The 18,714-nt window shown below is 45.0% G+C and overlaps 1 protein-coding gene across 1 annotated transcript in view; it reads right to left on the bottom strand.

Moving 5' to 3' along the window:
• Positions 1 to 877: 877 nt before the first annotated feature.
• Positions 878 to 18,714, bottom strand: part of lrp2b (low density lipoprotein receptor-related protein 2b) — a 32,722-nt gene continuing 14,885 nt past the window's right edge. The window contains exons 39-81 of the mRNA XM_034569732.1: positions 18,066 to 18,538; positions 17,443 to 17,890; positions 17,144 to 17,309; positions 16,897 to 17,055; positions 16,520 to 16,809; positions 16,006 to 16,209; positions 15,672 to 15,914; positions 15,216 to 15,341; positions 14,993 to 15,112; positions 14,469 to 14,600; positions 14,107 to 14,308; positions 13,705 to 14,000; positions 12,979 to 13,495; positions 12,717 to 12,872; positions 12,401 to 12,571; positions 12,092 to 12,315; positions 11,831 to 12,008; positions 11,556 to 11,752; positions 11,139 to 11,384; positions 10,643 to 10,771; positions 10,317 to 10,436; positions 10,026 to 10,142; positions 9,817 to 9,933; positions 9,430 to 9,567; positions 9,061 to 9,183; positions 7,816 to 7,944; positions 7,013 to 7,144; positions 6,637 to 6,762; positions 6,111 to 6,254; positions 5,855 to 6,020; positions 5,562 to 5,690; positions 5,062 to 5,282; positions 4,778 to 4,960; positions 4,503 to 4,622; positions 3,999 to 4,086; positions 3,839 to 3,903; positions 3,541 to 3,748; positions 3,223 to 3,292; positions 3,012 to 3,137; positions 2,823 to 2,912; positions 2,500 to 2,583; positions 2,343 to 2,396; positions 878 to 1,972 (exon numbers count right to left, since the gene is read on the bottom strand). Coding sequence (XP_034425623.1) covers positions 1,934 to 1,972; positions 2,343 to 2,396; positions 2,500 to 2,583; positions 2,823 to 2,912; positions 3,012 to 3,137; positions 3,223 to 3,292; positions 3,541 to 3,748; positions 3,839 to 3,903; positions 3,999 to 4,086; positions 4,503 to 4,622; positions 4,778 to 4,960; positions 5,062 to 5,282; positions 5,562 to 5,690; positions 5,855 to 6,020; positions 6,111 to 6,254; positions 6,637 to 6,762; positions 7,013 to 7,144; positions 7,816 to 7,944; positions 9,061 to 9,183; positions 9,430 to 9,567; positions 9,817 to 9,933; positions 10,026 to 10,142; positions 10,317 to 10,436; positions 10,643 to 10,771; positions 11,139 to 11,384; positions 11,556 to 11,752; positions 11,831 to 12,008; positions 12,092 to 12,315; positions 12,401 to 12,571; positions 12,717 to 12,872; positions 12,979 to 13,495; positions 13,705 to 14,000; positions 14,107 to 14,308; positions 14,469 to 14,600; positions 14,993 to 15,112; positions 15,216 to 15,341; positions 15,672 to 15,914; positions 16,006 to 16,209; positions 16,520 to 16,809; positions 16,897 to 17,055; positions 17,144 to 17,309; positions 17,443 to 17,890; positions 18,066 to 18,538 — 7,466 coding nt within the window. The 3' untranslated portion in view covers positions 878 to 1,933. The remainder of the gene's footprint in view (positions 1,973 to 2,342; positions 2,397 to 2,499; positions 2,584 to 2,822; positions 2,913 to 3,011; positions 3,138 to 3,222; positions 3,293 to 3,540; positions 3,749 to 3,838; positions 3,904 to 3,998; positions 4,087 to 4,502; positions 4,623 to 4,777; positions 4,961 to 5,061; positions 5,283 to 5,561; positions 5,691 to 5,854; positions 6,021 to 6,110; positions 6,255 to 6,636; positions 6,763 to 7,012; positions 7,145 to 7,815; positions 7,945 to 9,060; positions 9,184 to 9,429; positions 9,568 to 9,816; positions 9,934 to 10,025; positions 10,143 to 10,316; positions 10,437 to 10,642; positions 10,772 to 11,138; positions 11,385 to 11,555; positions 11,753 to 11,830; positions 12,009 to 12,091; positions 12,316 to 12,400; positions 12,572 to 12,716; positions 12,873 to 12,978; positions 13,496 to 13,704; positions 14,001 to 14,106; positions 14,309 to 14,468; positions 14,601 to 14,992; positions 15,113 to 15,215; positions 15,342 to 15,671; positions 15,915 to 16,005; positions 16,210 to 16,519; positions 16,810 to 16,896; positions 17,056 to 17,143; positions 17,310 to 17,442; positions 17,891 to 18,065; positions 18,539 to 18,714) is intronic.

The raw sequence follows: 18,714 nt of genomic DNA on the forward strand, positions 1-18,714 counted from the left end.
TTATCTTTTCACCTCCTTAGTTCTGCTTATTTTCTTGTTTTGCTTGAAATTGTTTCAAACTGTGCTTTCTGATTTGATTTGTTATATTTAAATTGAGTCTCTGTGTTTTTGTTGTTGTTTTAATGTGTGTTCATCCTACCTGGTTTATCTGCAGTGAAGATTTTATATTCTGTTTTTCATAAATTACACTGAAATTGCTTTATTACTGTTCACGCGTCTGTGGAAGCAAACAGTCAGGGTTGGAAAATGGTCTTAGCCAGTTGTCGAATGAAGAAAAAGTTATATCGCCACGTTATTAAATAAATAAACGTCATAAATGTCATTTCAAATATTTCCTCCTCATTCACCAAATAAAACTAACTCATCTCACCACAAATTAAAAGTCCAGGATTCTTGAAAGAAGCATTCCCAATGAACAAATGGTTTTCTGGTCATTGAAGAATCGTGTAAAATCCATTGTTGGATGACTCCTGTGATTTCTGACAGTCCCTGAACGCTGCACGGTGAGCACACATGCTGCAGGCTGCACGCCCCCTGGACCCGCCCCTCTCAAATCCATCCATCCCTCTTCACCTCCTCCCTCTGCATGTGGTGTGTGTGTGTGTGTGTGTGTGTGTGTGTGTGTGTGTGTGTGTGTGTGTGTGTGTGTGTGTGTGTGTGTGTGTGTGTGTGTGTGTGTCAGGGCATGGTGAAGTGCATGTTCTGGCTGATGGTCATGAAAGGCCTTGTTGAGTGCAATAAAAACTGTGAACACAGAAACACACTGGTCACAGCTCTCTATCTGTTGTTTCCATGTCTCCGCCACTTGTTTGCTGTCCTCGTCTCTTTTCTGTTGTCTCCTGGCTGTCTGGCCTAGTTGTCCCCTCCTCAAGGGGACGGCGGATGTGTTCAGACGCAGCTTAGTCACTGTTTCAAGTGTGTCTGATTAGATGGATGATGACGAAGCCTTTGCTAAGTGGCTCAGATACAGTAGCTGCGGATCAGGGTCCTCTCAGTGGATTACACCGGTGGGATCGCGTGATGACAGATCAACTCCCCGGGATACGTGTGCACCTGCCCGACATCCCATCAGGACAGAAAGCTCGGATGTTTGTTTAATCAAATGAAGTGTTCAAGCCTCAGGAGCTTAATCTGATCCAAAGGGCACCAAATCTGGAACTTTAGAGTCAAATCTCATTACATTTACAGTCCGGTCATTATACTGTCACTCAACAGAAACACACACACACAGTGATGATAGTGGCAGCTTTAATATTCAAATTAAAGCATCAAAATGTAGAAAAAGATACAAAACAAACTTAATCATAGAAACAGCATTTACAAGTTTTTGCTCACTTTATCACCTTCGCCAAGGAGGTCGTGTTTTCCTCTGCGTTTGTTTTTTTGTCAGCAGGATTACACAAAAAACACACAACTGATTTCCGTGAAATTAAGTTTTCGATGTGGAACACGACTCAAAGAAGAAGCCGTTAAATGTTGGTGCGGATCCACTACACTGCGAGATAAGGGTTTAAAAATTTGTTTTGTTTCCTTTCTCAAAGAATAATTCAAAGATCTTGATGAAAAAAATCTGGCATATTTAGGGGACTGATATTTATTTTTTTGTGCGGATCCAAATAGAAAATCAAAATCTGGATCTAGGGAATTTATTTCATGAGGGGTCTGTTGGGACTTGGCGGAGGAATAAAGGAATCTCATATTAGTCACATTAAGATCATGGCTATGATTGGTAATTATTACACAAATAACTCCACTGAAATCAAAGTTAAGTTTGAATTTGATACAAAATAAGATTTTCTTTCACAAACAATCTTGAGTTGTTTTCCGGGTCTGTCAGAGTTTGAAATGTGTGGATTGGCAAATCGAGTTATTTCAGCAATGAGGTTTCAGTCTTGAAACGTGGTCCAGTCTAATCTCTGGTGTAGAGGTGATGTCAAACGTCGTAGTCAGGAGCGAACCCTTGTGATTGTTCCTGTTGGGAGATCACAGTGATTAACAAAAACAGTGGCGATGACAAGTATGGACCTGGTCTGTGGGTGGAGGACGAGGACGGAAAACTACAGACAATAATGAACAAGGCCTCACACACGTCCTGCACAAAACACTGGAGAAACTAAAGAGCACCTATATTAACTCTCACCTCCAGTGTATTACAGTATATTATATAACTGCCAGTGCAATGCATATTCAGGACATAGGTGGGTAGGTACTGCATCTTTCTATCTGTTCCTGATGTCCTGTCATGTTCCATAATGTACAAAACAATCCCTGAAAGCCGTGAATCGCCTCTGAGACCTTGTGACTTTCTCCTCACTCTTTGCTTATCGTGGTTCTGCACTCACCGTGAACATGGGATTTCTGAAAGACACAGAACTGTCGTCTCCAGTGGATTCAAACTGCGGAGAAGAGAAGAAATGAAATATCTAATTTCAGACCTTTACTTGCATATTTTCAACATTCAGGGTACGTAATAACGTTTTGTAATGTATCCATGGTTACCTGGACACTTGAAGCTGCAGGTTGTGCAGATGTGACGATAATATCCTGTTTCTCTGAGTCATATGCTGGGTTCTCAAACGTCTCCTGAAATGGACACAAAGAAAAACAATTCATAAGAGTTTAATATAAAACTAGACGAGGATCATCAAATAAACTTTCAGGGATTTTGTCTGATAAGATTTTATATCCTCTGCATTTTCTTCATTGTGGTTTGATATCTCAGAATCAAAAGCCTTGAGTTGGTCGGAATCAAACCTGCAGGGGGAAATCAATCCTCCGCACATGGGCCTCTGAAAACATTGAATGTGTGTGAAACAACAAACCTTGCCGTCAACCGCAGGTTCGCTTGCAGTCCTCGTGGGCTCATTCACAACATGAACGTCTTCCATAAACAACGGATTTTCAATGTTCTCCTGAGGAAGGAAACACACGACTCAACAAACCTAAATATGTCCAGATAAGAAACTTCTTCTTTAGTGATGTGATAAAAGTAATAACTTATATTTATTGACCTTGTTTGTCCCACCAGGAGCGGAGGAGACCGTCGCTGTGCTGCTGGAGGCGACTTCCTCTCCAGCTTCGTACGCCGGGTTCTCAAAAGTATTCCTCTCCGTGTCCAACATGGACATAGAAGGAACCTGTCGTCACAGAACAACAAGTAAATACTTAAATAGGTCATTCAAAATAAGAGTGTATCACTGTCAGTTGATGAAATGGTTTGACCTGAACGGCTGTTGAATCCATCATTGTTTCACTGTCCTCTGTTTTGGCTGCATTTCGAGTTGCACCGTTCCTGAAAATCATCAACACACAAACAGTACGTCGTTGAGCTGTAACAGAGTATTGTTACATATCATATATGTTTACATGTGTAATATATACAGCTAGTTACACTGAACTTCAGCAATTAAGTTCAGGTAAATTAGCTTTTAGTCTCATTTTGTGTGGACGAGTCACTTAGGAAATAAAAAAAAATCAGACATTTAGTTCCTGGCTGGAATAATCATCTATTGTGTCTTTTCTCTTCTGGCTCCATCTCACCTGAACTTCGCCAGAGTGGGAAAAGATGGCATACTGGGCATGGAGGGCATACTGGGCATACTGGGCATGGAGGGCATACTGGGCATACTGGGCATGGAGGGCAAGTTGCTTCGCAGGCTCTCCAGCAGGTTGGATTTCTTCCTGGCAGCGTAGACCAGAGCAACGAGCAGAAGCACAATGGCGACTGTCACACCGAGGGCTATTCCAACTGAGACGGAGGAACAAGGATCAAGTTTACCAGTTACTAAGTGACTTAATGTGATATTTGTTGTATTTGTGGCTATAAAATCAAACCTACGTGTGGATGTGACCGCGTCGTATATGTTTGTCTGACAGTATTCTCCCCTCCAGTCTGGAGGACATCTGTCAATCAAAATACAAAAAACACTTACAGTAACAGTGAAGTCTTAATTGTATATCTCTGGTAGAACAGATTGGGGAAAACAAAACACTCTTACTTGCAGAGAGCCTTGTTGTCATCAAAGTAGCAGGTGCCTCCATTTTGACACTGACACGGCGGCGGCATGGTGGGAGGGGGATCAAATCCTGAAAGTTTTCATATGAACAAATAATTTTAATTTCTACTGTGGCAGAAAAGTTTGTAGATTGGGATGTAATTTTAGTTTTTAGATAAATATTCAAGTCTTTCTGGTTCCTTTTTCCCGTGGGACCACAACATTATTGTTCTGGTATTTTCCATTGCATTTATACTTGAACACCCTCTTGACAAAACATTTCTGTACTGTACAGTAGCCCAGAATGGACAAACCAACCCCTGAGAGGGACTTTTGAGTTTCTACTTTTCACCTGCAGGTTGTTTTATATGGTTGGAAAGGAAAGATGATGGTTCAGATGGCTGCAATACGCCACCTCAGCACTAGAAGCCACTAAATCCTCCACACTGAACCTTTGACCAATTTCAGAAAAGAATGACTTGTTTATTTGTTTGTTTGTTTGTTTACCAGCATCACATTCGGTGTTACTGCCGGTGAGGAGGCTGGTTCCCTCGGGGCAGGCACACGTGTAACCTCCCGGTCGCAGCAAACACAGGTGGCTGCAGGTTCCCTTACATGGATTCTTCACTGTAGAGAAAAGAAAACACAGATGGACAAATTAATAATCCAGATAAAAGAGGATTTAATCAGTGTGACATATGAACGAAAAGCACCATATGCACATTATTCTAATTCAGTGCAGTTTGTGTAAATACTGTGCTGTGGGCGAGTGTGCGGCTTACTGCCTATGGAGTTGTATCTCTGCTGCTGGTACACAGAGACCTGGGTCAGCCAGGGTCCGGCAGTGAGCAGCTTGGTCTTTGCTCCGCGGCCAAACTTGTCCTGTCGGAAGACCTCGCCTTTTTCCTGCGTGCTCCAGTAAACATGGTCCTCGAATACACTCACACTGAAAGGGTTCCTCACATCTACAAAAATAAATTTCTCCTCTTAACAGAATATGCATCACTTCCAGTCTCACTTTCATCATCTCATCTCAGGCTTCTTTGATGTCCTTCCTAACCCTCACCTATGTAAACAGACGTTCTACGTTCCTCCCCTGATGGCAGAACCGACTCGATGCGGCTTTCCTTGGAGTCGGACCAGTAGATTCTGTCGCCGTTCGCGAAGTCGATTGACAGGCCGGTGGGCCAACCCAGGCCGTCCGCCACCAGGACTTTCCTCTCCTGACCGTCCAGCCAACAGCACTCAATCTTGGCCTCTTCCCCGCGGTCTGCCCAGTACAACATCCTGCGGAAACACAGCAGCGATTACAGTCGGGTCTTAGATTGTCGAGAAGTAGAGGATCGTTGCAGCTAGATGCTCAGTTACTTCTGATGTAATGTAGAATTTACATGGGAGGAGAAAAATATAAAAATGTCCGCAGCAAAATCAACAAACATTTCAAGGGATTTCCAAGAGATTAAACTAGATATGTATTATGTCGATTTGCACATATTGAGTAACAAAAATGAAGCAATCTGTAAAACTGTTCCCTTAAGTCAGGAGTGGAAGCTCGGTCCGTCTTACCCCAGGCGTGGGTTGACGGCCACAGCCGATGGGTGACCTAGCTCAGTTTTCACAAGGTGCTTCCTGTAGCGTCCATCCAACATGGCCACCTCTAACCTCTTCAACCTGGAGTCTGCCCAGTACAGGTTTCTATAACGAGAAAAAATACACACGTCTCTCTTAAGAAGCTGCATTTTTAAGATGTATAAACACGATGTGCACTGTACTGCAGTAACTGTGATTATAGGTTTTTAACGGAGAAACTAGAAACCAGAGAAGTGAATCTACTTCAGTCATGTCAGTGCAAAACGAACCTGCCCACCCAGTCCACGGCGATGCCATCTGGTCTCGTGATGTATTTGATGCCGAGGTCGACAGCAGCAGCGATGTTGTTACCGCCGTCATCCACTGAAGGGAGGTACGCTCTCCTGATGGCTCCGGCCACAGAGTCCTTACTGGCCACCGTGAAGTAAACCACACCTGAGAAAGCACGACGACGTCACCAAACAAGATTCATGATTCATCACAGGTGTGTTTCAAAGCACGGGCCTGTGTGTGTGTGTGTCTCACTGAGTCCAGTGTTGTTGTGGTCCCAGTCGTAGTCCAGAGCCATGATGCGCTCTTCTTCTCGGAGGAAGTCATGGTAGGCCTCCGTCTGCAGGTTGAACCTCCGGATACGAATGTTCTCCGGTAGAAGCAGCAGGGGAGTCGCTCCTGAATGGAACAGACATATATATATATATATATATATATATATATATATATATATATAGTATATATATAAGGCACAACCCACTGGTTTGTGAGCTGCTGTTTCAAAGCTTTGAGTTTGATATTTTGTCCAGCGCCATCTTGGTTTTTTGAAATCAGAAGTAACCAGTCTCCATGTATATCAGGCTTTATTGTCTATTTGACTCTAACTGGGACCATAATTTACCAAATGACCATCACACATGCTGTAGTGACTTGAAACCAGAGATTTAGAACATAAACTCCTTAGGAAAATGTTAACTGACCTTATAGATGAAGTGAGAACTAAAGCCATTATCTCACAGTCTATAAACACAGCCGTCTACTTAGTCAAGATTTTTCTCACCTTCAGCCTCGCACATGTTGCCGTTGCCCACTCTCCTGTATCCAGGCGCACACTCACAGTCGTAGCCACCTTTGGTGTTCTTACAGACCTGAGGGCACGTGCCAAACACCTCACACTCATCGATGTCTGTAAGAGGAAAGAAAACTTTTGGTCATGTTTGTCCTCCTCTGCAGATCTGACTGAGGTGGTTTCACAGTTTTGCCCAATGGATCTTTAACTGGAATAATGTTGTGTTGAGAGAAGTTTTGACAATGTGGTGCAGTCATGTGTGTGTGCGTGTGTGTGTGTGTGTGTGTGTGTGTGTGTGTGTGTGTGTGTGTGTGTGTGTGTGTGTGTGTGTGTGTGTGTGTGTGTGTGTGTGTGTGTGTGTGTGTACCCAGGCAGGTGTAGGTGCTGTCTGGGTCCACTCTGTATCCAGGTCGGCAGGAGCAGATGAAGCCGGTGCCGTTCAGGTTGGTGCACTCGTGCTGGCACAGTTTCTCCTCACAGTTTCGATCGTGGCCAAAATCTGAAGCCAGACGACACATTTAAAAACTGCTTCCGTCTGGAGACAGATTTAAGACGTGCTTACTGTGTTTACATGGACAGAATAATTCAACCGCTGAGCATAATCTAATAATCTGTTCCAAATGATTTGCTTCAGTGTGTCTTCATAAAACATCTAACAAATATATTTCTGTCTACATACAAAGTGGCATTAAAAGCAAAATGCTTCAGAAATAAACAGGATCTTGTAAATCTGAGCTTTGGATAAAAGGTTCTCACATTCACATCCATTCAAATGATCTCAAAATGCAAAGTTCATAATAATTATGATAATTAAAAGATCCTGACTCATAACTATGAGACGCTGAGTCATAATCAGGTCACAATCCAGACACAGATGAACTGAGGAGTAAAATGCAAAATGCAATTTATTTTTCTTTTGAGTGCAACACGTTTCCATACAAATCTTTTTCTTGCCATAAAACAAACACATTACCTTGTTTTTGGTGAATGCAACTTGCTGTTGTGATCTTGAAATTAGATCCGATCACATTTTTCTATTGTTAAATGCAGTAATCTATCATTTTGAATGATAAGGGAATATCTGTATCTGATTCATGGTCTTTCAGCAATATTTAGAGTTAGAGGTTAAATACACAATATTGAATTTGTTTTTGTTGTTGCTCTACTTACTGCAGCCCAGCTCATCAGTGCGGTCGCCACAGTTGTCGCTGTGGTCACATACGTACTGCAGAGCCACACAGTTTCCATTGGTGCATTTAAACTCTTCCAGCGTGCAGGGGGCGCGCGTGGGCTCCCGGCCTGAGAGGGACACAATTAGAAGGAGTCATCAACACAAATATGCAGGAAGGGTTGAGTGGGTATAATGTGGAAACACTATTCTAAGACTGAATTAAGACTTTCGCTCTTCCACCCCCAACTCTCAAATAAACAATAAGAGAGGAAGTGTGAATAACAACGTGATGAATAATATCCACTGAATTACTGATTCACCTGAAGGCGTCTCCGCTCTGTCTTTACTGTCTCCTGCTTAGAAAACAAAAGGATTTGAATGTCCACCTCTGCTCTGAATTTACCTATATAATCTCCTCTCAAAATAATTTGCTGATTGATGTTTTAAGCTGATTGTGTAACAATTCCATACAACAGACTATTTCCTCCTCCCTCGTATGCATCAGGATTTGTGTCCTGTGCCGACACTGATGCCATTTTGGAATTTCCCGTGTCACTGTCCCTCAGTGAGGCTTTAGCGTTGTTCTGACTAATCCCCGGTGAGCCCAGAAACTGATGATTACCGGAGCACGTGTTGTATCTCAATTTATTACAAATCTGATTATGTTCTGTTTGAAAAGGAAGAAAACATAAACACAAAACCTAATCTAATGTAAACAGTGGCACATTGTACCATTGTGTGTGTGTGTGTGTGTGTGTGTGTGTGTGTGTGTGTGTGTGTGTGTGTGTGTTCGTTTCTACTTCTTTCCTTTAGTTGTAGTTTGTCTTCCACTTCTTTTCCCGTACACAAGACCTACTTTATGTTTTGGTTTGTTTGCTTTGTTAAGCCGTGCATTGGTGACTCTTACAAAGACTCAGATCTGATCAAGACTGACTGAACCAAACCTGGAGAACCGGCTGGGAGCAGCACCTTCATCACTATCATCTGACATCAGTGAAAAGAAGCAGCTCCAGCCAACAAGTAGAACAAAAATTAACCATGCACTTTTTGACATGACGACCTTTGAACGCCTCAGTGATAAAGTCTTTGAAACAGCAAAACAGTGTTTTGAAAAACTTTTTCATGAGTTCTGCTCCGTATTTAGAAAATTCATTTGATGAATGAAGATTTGCTGGCACAGGAGACACATCACTATTAGAACAGTCCTGACTACAGATTGTGATGAGTGTGTGAGGGAGTCGTACAGATTTCTTCACTCTCGTCGCTGCCGTCTCCGCAGTCGTCCTTCTGGTTGCACAGCCGGCCAGAGTAGATACAATAGCCGTTGGCACAGCGGAACCTGGACGGCATCTCACAGGTGATGTTCACTGGTCGGACAAACACAATTCTGAGTTGAGACTAATCTCAAAGAAAATTAAAAAAATCTGTTTGAATTTACTTGTCTATAAATCCTCTTAATATTTTCTCAATCCCCATATTAAATCCATTAGTTAGGATTAGTGTTGGAACTGTATTGTGGTTGAATGGATCAATGATGATGAAATACAAAAATAATACGAATACAAACTTTCCACAGGACTTTGACGTATAAAGTTAAACAAACTGAATCTCACAGCACAAACTCAGCTGTTCGTCAGAGCGGTCCCCGCAGTCGTCGATGCCGTCACACACCCAGCCCTGGTTCACACACAGACTGTTGGCACACTGGAACTGGCTCAGGGGACACCAACGGCCCCCTGGGTAACGAGTAGCTGTCGGGTTGGGGGAAATGTGGTTAATTACTTAAGTCAACTTTTTCTTCAGTGACTTGTTTAACAAACTGTGAATTTGGTTTCAGGTTGACATCTAGATAAGATGACCAGGTAATACTGCACATATTAGACATCATGCAAGATTTTCCCCTTAAACAATTCAAGACTCTGGACATGTGGACATGCACAGAAGCTCATTAGAAGAGCACTATAATGCTGCGGCCATTAGTTTCCATGTTGTTTACTCACGACAGCTGGTCTCATCCGACAGGTCCTGACAGTCAGCCCGGCCATCGCACTGCAGCACAGCAGGGACACAGTGACCCGAGTCACACTGGAATAAACCTGGATGACAGGTCTGCAGGTCTGGAAGAGAGCCAGGACGTTAACATAGGTGTGTGTGTGTGCGTGTTGTTTATGACAACACGCTGTTTATTTGTGTGCTGCATCCCACTCACCACAGTCCCGTTCGTCCGAGTTGTCCCCGCAGTCGTTGTCATGGTCACACACCCAGTTTCCAGGGATGCACTGTGCGTCGTCACATCGGAACTCGCTTTCAGAGCAGGGCCTTGGCTCTGTAGATAGTCACAGAGACACATGTGTCTTCAGTGTGAGATCAGGATGTGGTGTTTACAACCCCACCACACACACACACACACAAAGAAAACCTGATGAAAATAGTTTTGTAACTCAGGTGGACTTCTGTGTTTGTTAGCATCGAGGTGTTAGGATGAAAATGTCACACTCACGGCAGTTCCTCTCGTCTGAGCCGTCACCACAGTCATTGCTGCCATCGCACTGCCAGCGGATGGGAACACAGCGGTGGTTGTCACACCGGAAATCTCCCAGAGGATCACAGGTCACCTCCTCTGTTAGAGAGACAAGGTCAGAAAGAGACTGATCGAAAGTTTCGTCCATTTGTTTCAGGAGCTTCAGGATCAGTGTTTTCTGTGAGGGAGAGGACTTTGGGCTTTTTAACTATATAACACACAAGAGGAAAGTAAAACTGAAAAAGCATCATATGTCTCCTGTAGTGCAGTCTTTGTCACAACATAACAAATCTGCCACCACTGACCGCAGCCCTGCTCATCGCTGTTGTCGATGCAGTCGTTGGTGCCGTCGCAGCGGGCCCACTGAGGAATGCAGCGGTAGTTTGTCTTGCAGGAGAACTCAGTGTCTGGGTCACACTTGTAGTCTGGACCCCCTGAGTGGAGGAACAGACGCAGAGACGTGAGGACAGAGGTGCGACTGGTGAGTCAGACACAGAAGATGACGGACAAAACCAAATGTTACAAAAACATAGGAGCTGGGGATTTATGAGGAAGAGCAAGAGAAGACAATGAGCCGAAGGAAGAAGGATGAGAGTGGATAAGATAAATAGCTTCTCCCACTACAGTTTAGAAAAGACTAAAAGTAAGTTTCCTAGAGTTTACAAAGATGATGTATCATTGAAAAACAGATAAATCTAAACTGCCTGTTCAGTGCCATCGGACATCACTCCTCACTCCAAGCTCAAGTGGAATCACCATGTTAAATTGGCATTAATGGCCGACCCCTAGCACCCCACTTACTGCAGGTTTCGTACGGTTCATCAGATCCGTCTCCGCAGTCGTCCTGGGCGTCGCACACGTAGCTCGACGGCAGGCAGCGCCCGTTGGCACACTGGAACTCTCCCGGTCCACAGGTTTTCTGGGCACAAGTCTTTGCATCCTCGTCGCTGCCGTCCGAACAGTCATCGACTCCATCACAATGCCAGGACACGGGGATGCACTTCTTGTTTTTACACTGGAACTGGTTTTCCTGGCACCGGTGGTCACCTACAGAGAAAGACAGAAGCTTCACTAGTGTTGATGGCTTCTCCTCACAAGGCCAACTTTATATACTATATATTATACTATATATATATATATATATATATATATATATACTATATATTATATACTTTGAATATTATATACTTTGAATTTTGAGGTGAATCATTATCTTACTGCAGAGAGCAGCATCCTCGTCTGAGCTGTCGGGGCAGTCCGAGTGGCCGTCGCAGATGAAACCGGGGTAGGTGCAGTTACCATCTTGACACTGGAATTGGCCAATAGGGCAGAAACGGGGGGTGCAGGTCTGAGGTTCATCTGAGCCATCACCACAATCAGACTGGCCGTCGCACTTCCACCATATGGGCACACACCTAAAAACAACAAAAGCAGGTAAGTTTATACAAAATAAATCGGAGCAAATGTTTTTGTTCATCTATATCATAGTTCACCTCTCATTGTCTCCGCAGCGGAACTGGGTGCTGCTGCAGTCAGCGACACACAGGATCGTGAAGCCCACCGAGAGGCCGATGAAGTGATCGGGACACTGGCAGGTAGCTTGTTGCCCACCGGGTGCGATCAGACACAGATGACTGCAGGTCAGGTGATGGGAGGAGCAGGGGTTTTCACCTTGGAAGTGAAATAATAAAAAATAAAGTCACCACCAATAAAAACTTTAGGAATATAAACATGCACAGTTGTAATTGTCATACTTCGAGGCTGCCTGTAGGGGTGGTAGACATGAATGTCATAGGGTCGATGTGTGTTGTTCCCCATGACTGTGCGCTGCTCGCCGGTGTACTTGTGGGCCTTCTCCACCGTGTGTGTGTTCCGGTCAGTCCAGTAGACCCAGTCCTCAAACAGGGAAACGGCAAAGACATGAGGAAGAGTACCGCCAAAGGCCCGGTGTCGGTTCTGGCCGTCCATATCTGCAAAGCTGAAGGTGGACACAGTGAGTGGTTGGTGCACGGTGGAGAGATTCAGGCTCCAGAAATTCAGATCTATATTCAACATGGACTCACTCCAGGAAGTTAAGGTGTGAATCAGCAAAGAAGATCTTGTTGGTGGTGTAGTCGATGGTCAGCGCATTGGGCCACACCAGCTTGGTTGTGATGATGGCGCTGATGTTGCTTCCGTCCATGCCGACTCTGCCGATATAAGCTGTGTCACCCCAATCGGTCCAGTACAGCCATCTGAGAAACAAAAGCCATGATATTTACTGTGCCTCCCTGGATCAGCATGGACAATGTGGGATTATGTAGTATGACGACAAGAAGTTTACTATATTAAAGATTAACTCTAAAAATCTAAAGAGAGTGTGAATGTGTGTGTTCGTACCCATGTTTAGGGTTGACGGCTACAGCACGAGGTCGGCTGATCATGTAAGTGGAATTTCCATCCGTGAACTCCCCTTCAAGCAGCCTCTTTTGGTAACGCCCATCCAGCTCCATTACATGAACTGAGCCGTAATAACCATCCACCCAGTACAACTTCCTGCAGCAGACAGAGAACGTTTCCATCAACATCCCTGTTGCATTGTTTCAGTCATTGTAAACAACAAGAACATCTTTAACAATTAAGTTTCTCCCACTTCACACACCTGCCCACCCAGTCCAGCGCGAGGCCTTCGGCTCCTCTAACGTCGTCTTCCATCACTGTCTCCCTGTCGGTCCCGTCAAAGCGCATCCTCTCAATCTTTCCTGCCCCTGCATCCAGCCAATAAAGCCTCTTCTCATAGTGATCGAAATCTAATGCCACCGCATTCGACAGCCCCTGCAGGACTATACTCAGTTGTGACCCATCCGTGGTCATATTGCGGATGTAGTAGCGATTACTGTACAACAGGTACGGGGCAACGCCGCTGTTCTGGCGACAGGTGCGACCATCTGCCTCTCGGATGTACCCTGGGGCACATTTGCAGTGGTACGAGCCAACAGAGTTCTCACAGATCTGGCTGCAGACGGCCGGTGTACTTATGCACTCGTTGAGGTCCTCGCAAGCTTTGCCGTCTGGCATGAGTTGGTAGCCAGGGTTGCAAGAGCAGAAGTAACCGGTGAGGGTGTCGGTGCAGACCTGGGCACACTGGTGGACTGAAGGGTTTCTGCACTCGTTGACTCCTGAAAAGAACGAAGAAAGAAGTGCAGATTGATACAGATACATGACTAATGGAAGTAAGAGTGTACAAGATTATCCCAGATTTAAACTATCCTATACAAGTCAAAAACCTATTCTGGTTTAGAAAGAAACCCGTTTATTTTTTAGAGATGTTGTTCTTCCACTACACTCCCATTAATTTACATCACTAATAACTTTCTAACTCTCTCACCACAGCCTTTTTCGTCGCTGTTGTCCTGGCAGTCCTTCTGTCCATTGCACACCTTGTTGTTGTCGATACACTCGCCTGACTTGCACATGTAGTGTTGGGGAGCACAGGTGGGCTGTGGCGTGATGCACAAGCTGTCCTCTTCATCGGAGCCATCCGTACAGTCGCTCTCGCCATCGCAGGTGAAGGAGGCGGAGATGCACGCTCCGTTGCCACAGGTGAACTGATTGGTCTTGCATGTTTCGTAAGTACAGCCCAACTCATCGCTACCGTCCCCGCAGTCGTTCACACGGTCACAACTGGAGAGGAGGAGGAATTCACTCAGTGACAAGAGAATTAGTTCCCAGACCGGTAAAGAAATCTTTTATCTATGATTTCATCAATTCACACACAATTCCTACTTACTGGAAGGGAAAAAAGATGCAAAGTCCATTGGAGCAGGCAAACTCGTTCATATGGCAGGTCCGATTGGGGCAGTTCTGGAGCTCATCAGCCGCATCGGCGCAATCTTTCTCCCCATCACACAGAAAGCTTAAGGGCACACAGCGTGGGTGGCCGGGGTGCCAGGTTGGGCAGGTGAACTGGTCGGAACTGCAGGTACGTTGTCCTGTAGGGGACAGAGAGAGAGAATGAGAAGGGTCTTTGGGGAATAGAGGATTTATATGCGTTAAACCCTAACCCACATTTAAAAAACTCAAATGATTTACTCAAATTTCTAACCTAGCTTCTTACAAATCAAACAAATAATGGTCTAAATTCGATCTCACCACATTGTAGTTCAAAAGCCTCATCACTGTTGTCCCAACAGTCACTGTTGCCATCACAGACCATTGACTGGGGGATGCAGTTTCCATCGGTACAAGTGAACTGGCCGGGGTTGCATGTCATGATCTGGCCCTCTGCACAGGAGCAGACAAACAGGCAATTTTCAAGAGGCATTAAGTGATCGACTCTAATCATAGAATATTCACATTGCAACAAAAAGCTGGAACATATAACGGTAATCACTGTTTGATTCCTGCATTTAAAATTCTGTAAAACACAGTTAAATACTTTTGATTTAGCTTGATATGTTTATTGTATGTTCTTGAAATATTGAGCACTAAACATCAGATTAAATATGGATACATAGCTGCTATTAAATACTTTGTACAAGCTACTTCGTACATATACAAAAAACATAATAGAAATAAGAAAATAAAACTAATAGTGACAAGAGAGACAAAGGCAAATGATTCCTGTCAAACTACCAAGACTGAGAATATGTTCTTTGAATGAATTTTGAACTCACCACAACCTGGAGGTTCATCTGTCCCATCAACGCAGTCTCTGGTAAAGTCACACACCCAAGACTGAGGGATACACTTCCCTCCATCGCAGCGGAACTGGTCAGGAGAGCATGTGCGACCCGCTGTAGTAGAGCAACACACGCGTGCAGTTTCGTCGATTTAGACTCAGTTGGTAAATCACGAGCTTCTCATGGCAGCAAAACAAATCCTGGGTGTTCAGCTTACCACAGAACAGAGGATTCTCATCGCTGTTGTCTCCACAGTCGTTGGAGCCGTCACACAGACTTCCAGGGTAAATGCAGATGTTGGTTAAGTCACACTTCACCTGACCAGCAGGACACGTTCTGTCAGCTGAGGAGGGCCGGGGAGGACAACAGGGTCCGGGTCAGATATATAGATACGGTATATATGCCTCTTATATTGTAACATAGAGTCACAGGTGGAAGGTGCCAAGTGCAGCCATAATATTCAAATATCTGCTTTTGAGAAATGCTTTGCTTCAACTCAAGTTACTGAGGAAAGGTAGATGGTTATTCATGCATGAGGTGGCTTCAAATCAGAATGACTTAAAAATATGTATTCCAATCTTGCTGTTATAAAATTATAAAATATCTCAAATTCTACTATAACTGATTCCTCAGTGAATGAATCAATCCCTTGATCGGTCTAATCATGACTCACGGCAGTTGATTTCGTCAGAGGTGGCATTGTCCCTGCAGTCGTTGTGGCCGTCACAGACAAATGCTGCGCTGATGCAGCGTCCGTTGCCACAGGTGAACTCGGTGGTGGGGTTACATGTGGGGAAAGGGCAGCCCCTCTCATCACTGTTGTCCCCGCAGTCATCTGTGTAGTCGCAGGCGTAGCTGAGCAGCAGACAGCGGCCATTGTCGCAGGTGAAGTCCATTGCTGAGCAGGTGTGGAAAGCTGCACAGGAGGAACGACAGACAAGCTACATCTATCCGTCCAATCAACGCTGCTTATGCTGTTCAAAGTTAGATCAAACTTCCTTTCTTACCACACACTCTCTGCAACTCGTCCGAGTTATCGTGGCAGTCGTTGTAGCCGTCGCACTTCCATCGAGATGAGATGCAGTCACCGTTGAGGCAGGTGAACTGCTCTGGCTGACAGCGTTTCCCCGTGTCTTTGATACAGTCTTTGCCGTTGTTGGCGAGGTACCAATTTCCCTGATGAGGACACTGGCACTCTGGACCCAGTGGACCTGCAGGAGAGGTGAGGGAATTTAATAATTCAGGAGAAATTCATGGAACATAGATAGCTTTATATTTTGTAGACCTTTATGTGTCTTTTTATTGTTTGGGATGGTCAGAGTTCTCTACAGTCACTGAAGTCTGAAAACGTATTTATGCTGCTTTTATGTATGTATTTCAAACGATGTAACCATATTTCCATGCATCCTTACATTGAACGCAGAGTACGGACAGAAGGCTTTACGTATCTTAAGTTGAGCATAAATTAGCCTCTAGTGAGCGATATGTTCCTGGTTTCCTACCACCCAGGTTGTCTCTTACCAGGAACACAGACATGACTGCAGCCTCCGTTGAACTGCTGACAGGAGCTGGAGCAGCTCTCCTGCTTGGATGCAGCATAAACATGGATGTCGTTTGGCCGGTACTGCAGGTCCTGGGCCAGCACTGTAAAGCCAGAGCCATCGTCCTTTCCAGCCCTGAAGACGCCTCTCTCAGTCCAGTCAGTCCAGAAAATGTCCTGCTGGAAGACAGTCATGGCGTACGGGTACTGGACCCCCTGCATGATCACTTGTCGGTTCTCTCCAGTCAGAGTAGACCGCTCGATTTTGTCTCTGTGGGAAGGACAAAGGGAGGAAAGAAGTTGTCAGAAGCTGTATGGATTCTGCTGCAGCAAAGTATTAATAAAAGACTGGACATACAATGAAGAGTCAGCCCAGTAGAGCATCCTTTCTTTGTAATCCAGAGACAGGCCATTGGGTGTAGTCAGGCTGCTGTTGATGATATCGGTACGGAAGTTTCCACCCAGTGTGGCCCTCTCGATCTTCGCTGGGACGCCCCAGTCAGTCCAGTAGAGGTAACTAGGCAGAAAGAGAGCCCATACTTTAATGATGCTAACTAACCAGTCTGTGGATAATTGCATGTGATATAATGATCGGTTGCTTTTACCCATAGCAGGGGTCGACAACGATGCCTCTGGGACGATTTGCATGGGCGATGATGGAGCGGTTCATCCCGTCCACCCCAATGGACTGGACATTACGTGTATAGTAGTCAGTAAAGTAGAGACGCTTGTTGACCCAGTCATAGGCCAGTCCCTCTGGATCATCCAAATCTGTGCAATATAACACAGAGGTGAGGATACAGTAATAATTAGAGACACAAAGAAAAGAAATGTGGATCTAAAACAAACTGTGTGAGAGAGGAAACCAAAGAGAACAATGTGTGACAAGCAATGCTGAACTCACCTGTAGCTATATAGACAGGAGGGCTGGTGATGGATGTTGTAGTGATGTAGCCAATCCTGCTTCGCCCAATCCCCATATACTGGGTGAAGAAAATCCGCTTCTCCTTGAAGTCATAATCCAGCGCCATCGTGTTGTAGCCTGAGTTCACCACTGGATAGGGAGTGCTGTGGTCCGCAGGGTCTAACCTCAGGCTATTCAGTGTGTAGTCTGTGGTGAAAATGAGAAACTCATCCAGGCCATAACCACATGTTACTCCGTTAGTAAGGAGCGACCCATGTGCGCAGCCACATTTTGGTTTCTCCTGGCCTGGGATGGCGAAGCAGAGCTGCTGGCAGCGTCCATTATCTTCTTGACACGGGTTAAAACCGACCTGGTTGGCCGATGTGGGCTGGACATGAGCATCAAATATGGCGACGTCCATCAGCCCATCAAGACTGTCTCGTATGACCTGGTTAATAATAATGTTATTTATTCAGTAACACAGGAATAGAACATTAACAACAATATTGTTAATTTGTCCTGAATTGACTCTTAATGCTGTCAGTGTGTCGCTCTTGTTATATCCTACTTCATTACTTTTTAGATATGGACACAACAGTTTTTTAGGCTAATTTGAGGCTTACCTCCGGCTGGTCGGTATTGGCTGGGTCCTTACTGGCCTGGAAGAGCTTCCCCAGCTTCTTATCCACCCACAGCATGTAGTTTCCAAATATAGCCAGGCCTGTGGGAGATGGATAACGACTCCCGTACCTGACAATCTGCCTCTGTGTCCCGTCTGTGGCCATGCGGGAGATCATATCAAGAACATCATCCGTCCAATAGAGGAAGTCGCTCGTGTAATCAATGGTGAGGCCGCGAGGCGAAGCCAGGCTCTCTGATGCCAGCACCGTGCGGTTGGTGCCATCCAGCAGAGCTCGCTCAATTTTAGGTGTTTGGCCGCCATCTGTCCAGAAGAGGTAGCGGAGCTTGGGGCTGACGGCCAGGTCACGGGGTTGATCCTGGGAGGACTTGAGAAGAATCTTTCTGTAGGTGGTGTTGATGGCAAGTACTTCCAGGAAGGTCTCGCTGTCAAAGGCGTTGGTGAAGTATAGGTTACCTGAAGAAGTGAAAGACCAAGAGGGAATGAAGAGAAGAGAAGCAAGCAGCTATAGCGACTGACTGGGTCAAATATGTTTATTTCTCAGTGAAACGAAGACACGTTATTCATTTTTTGCTCCTAATGCCCCATTGTAAAGACAATGGATGAATAAAGGGAAGGTTGGATGGATGAGT

The sequence above is a fragment of the Hippoglossus hippoglossus genome, chromosome 19 (genome assembly GCF_009819705.1).
Source record: "Hippoglossus hippoglossus isolate fHipHip1 chromosome 19, fHipHip1.pri, whole genome shotgun sequence".
Lineage (NCBI taxonomy): Eukaryota > Metazoa > Chordata > Actinopteri > Pleuronectiformes > Pleuronectidae > Hippoglossus > Hippoglossus hippoglossus.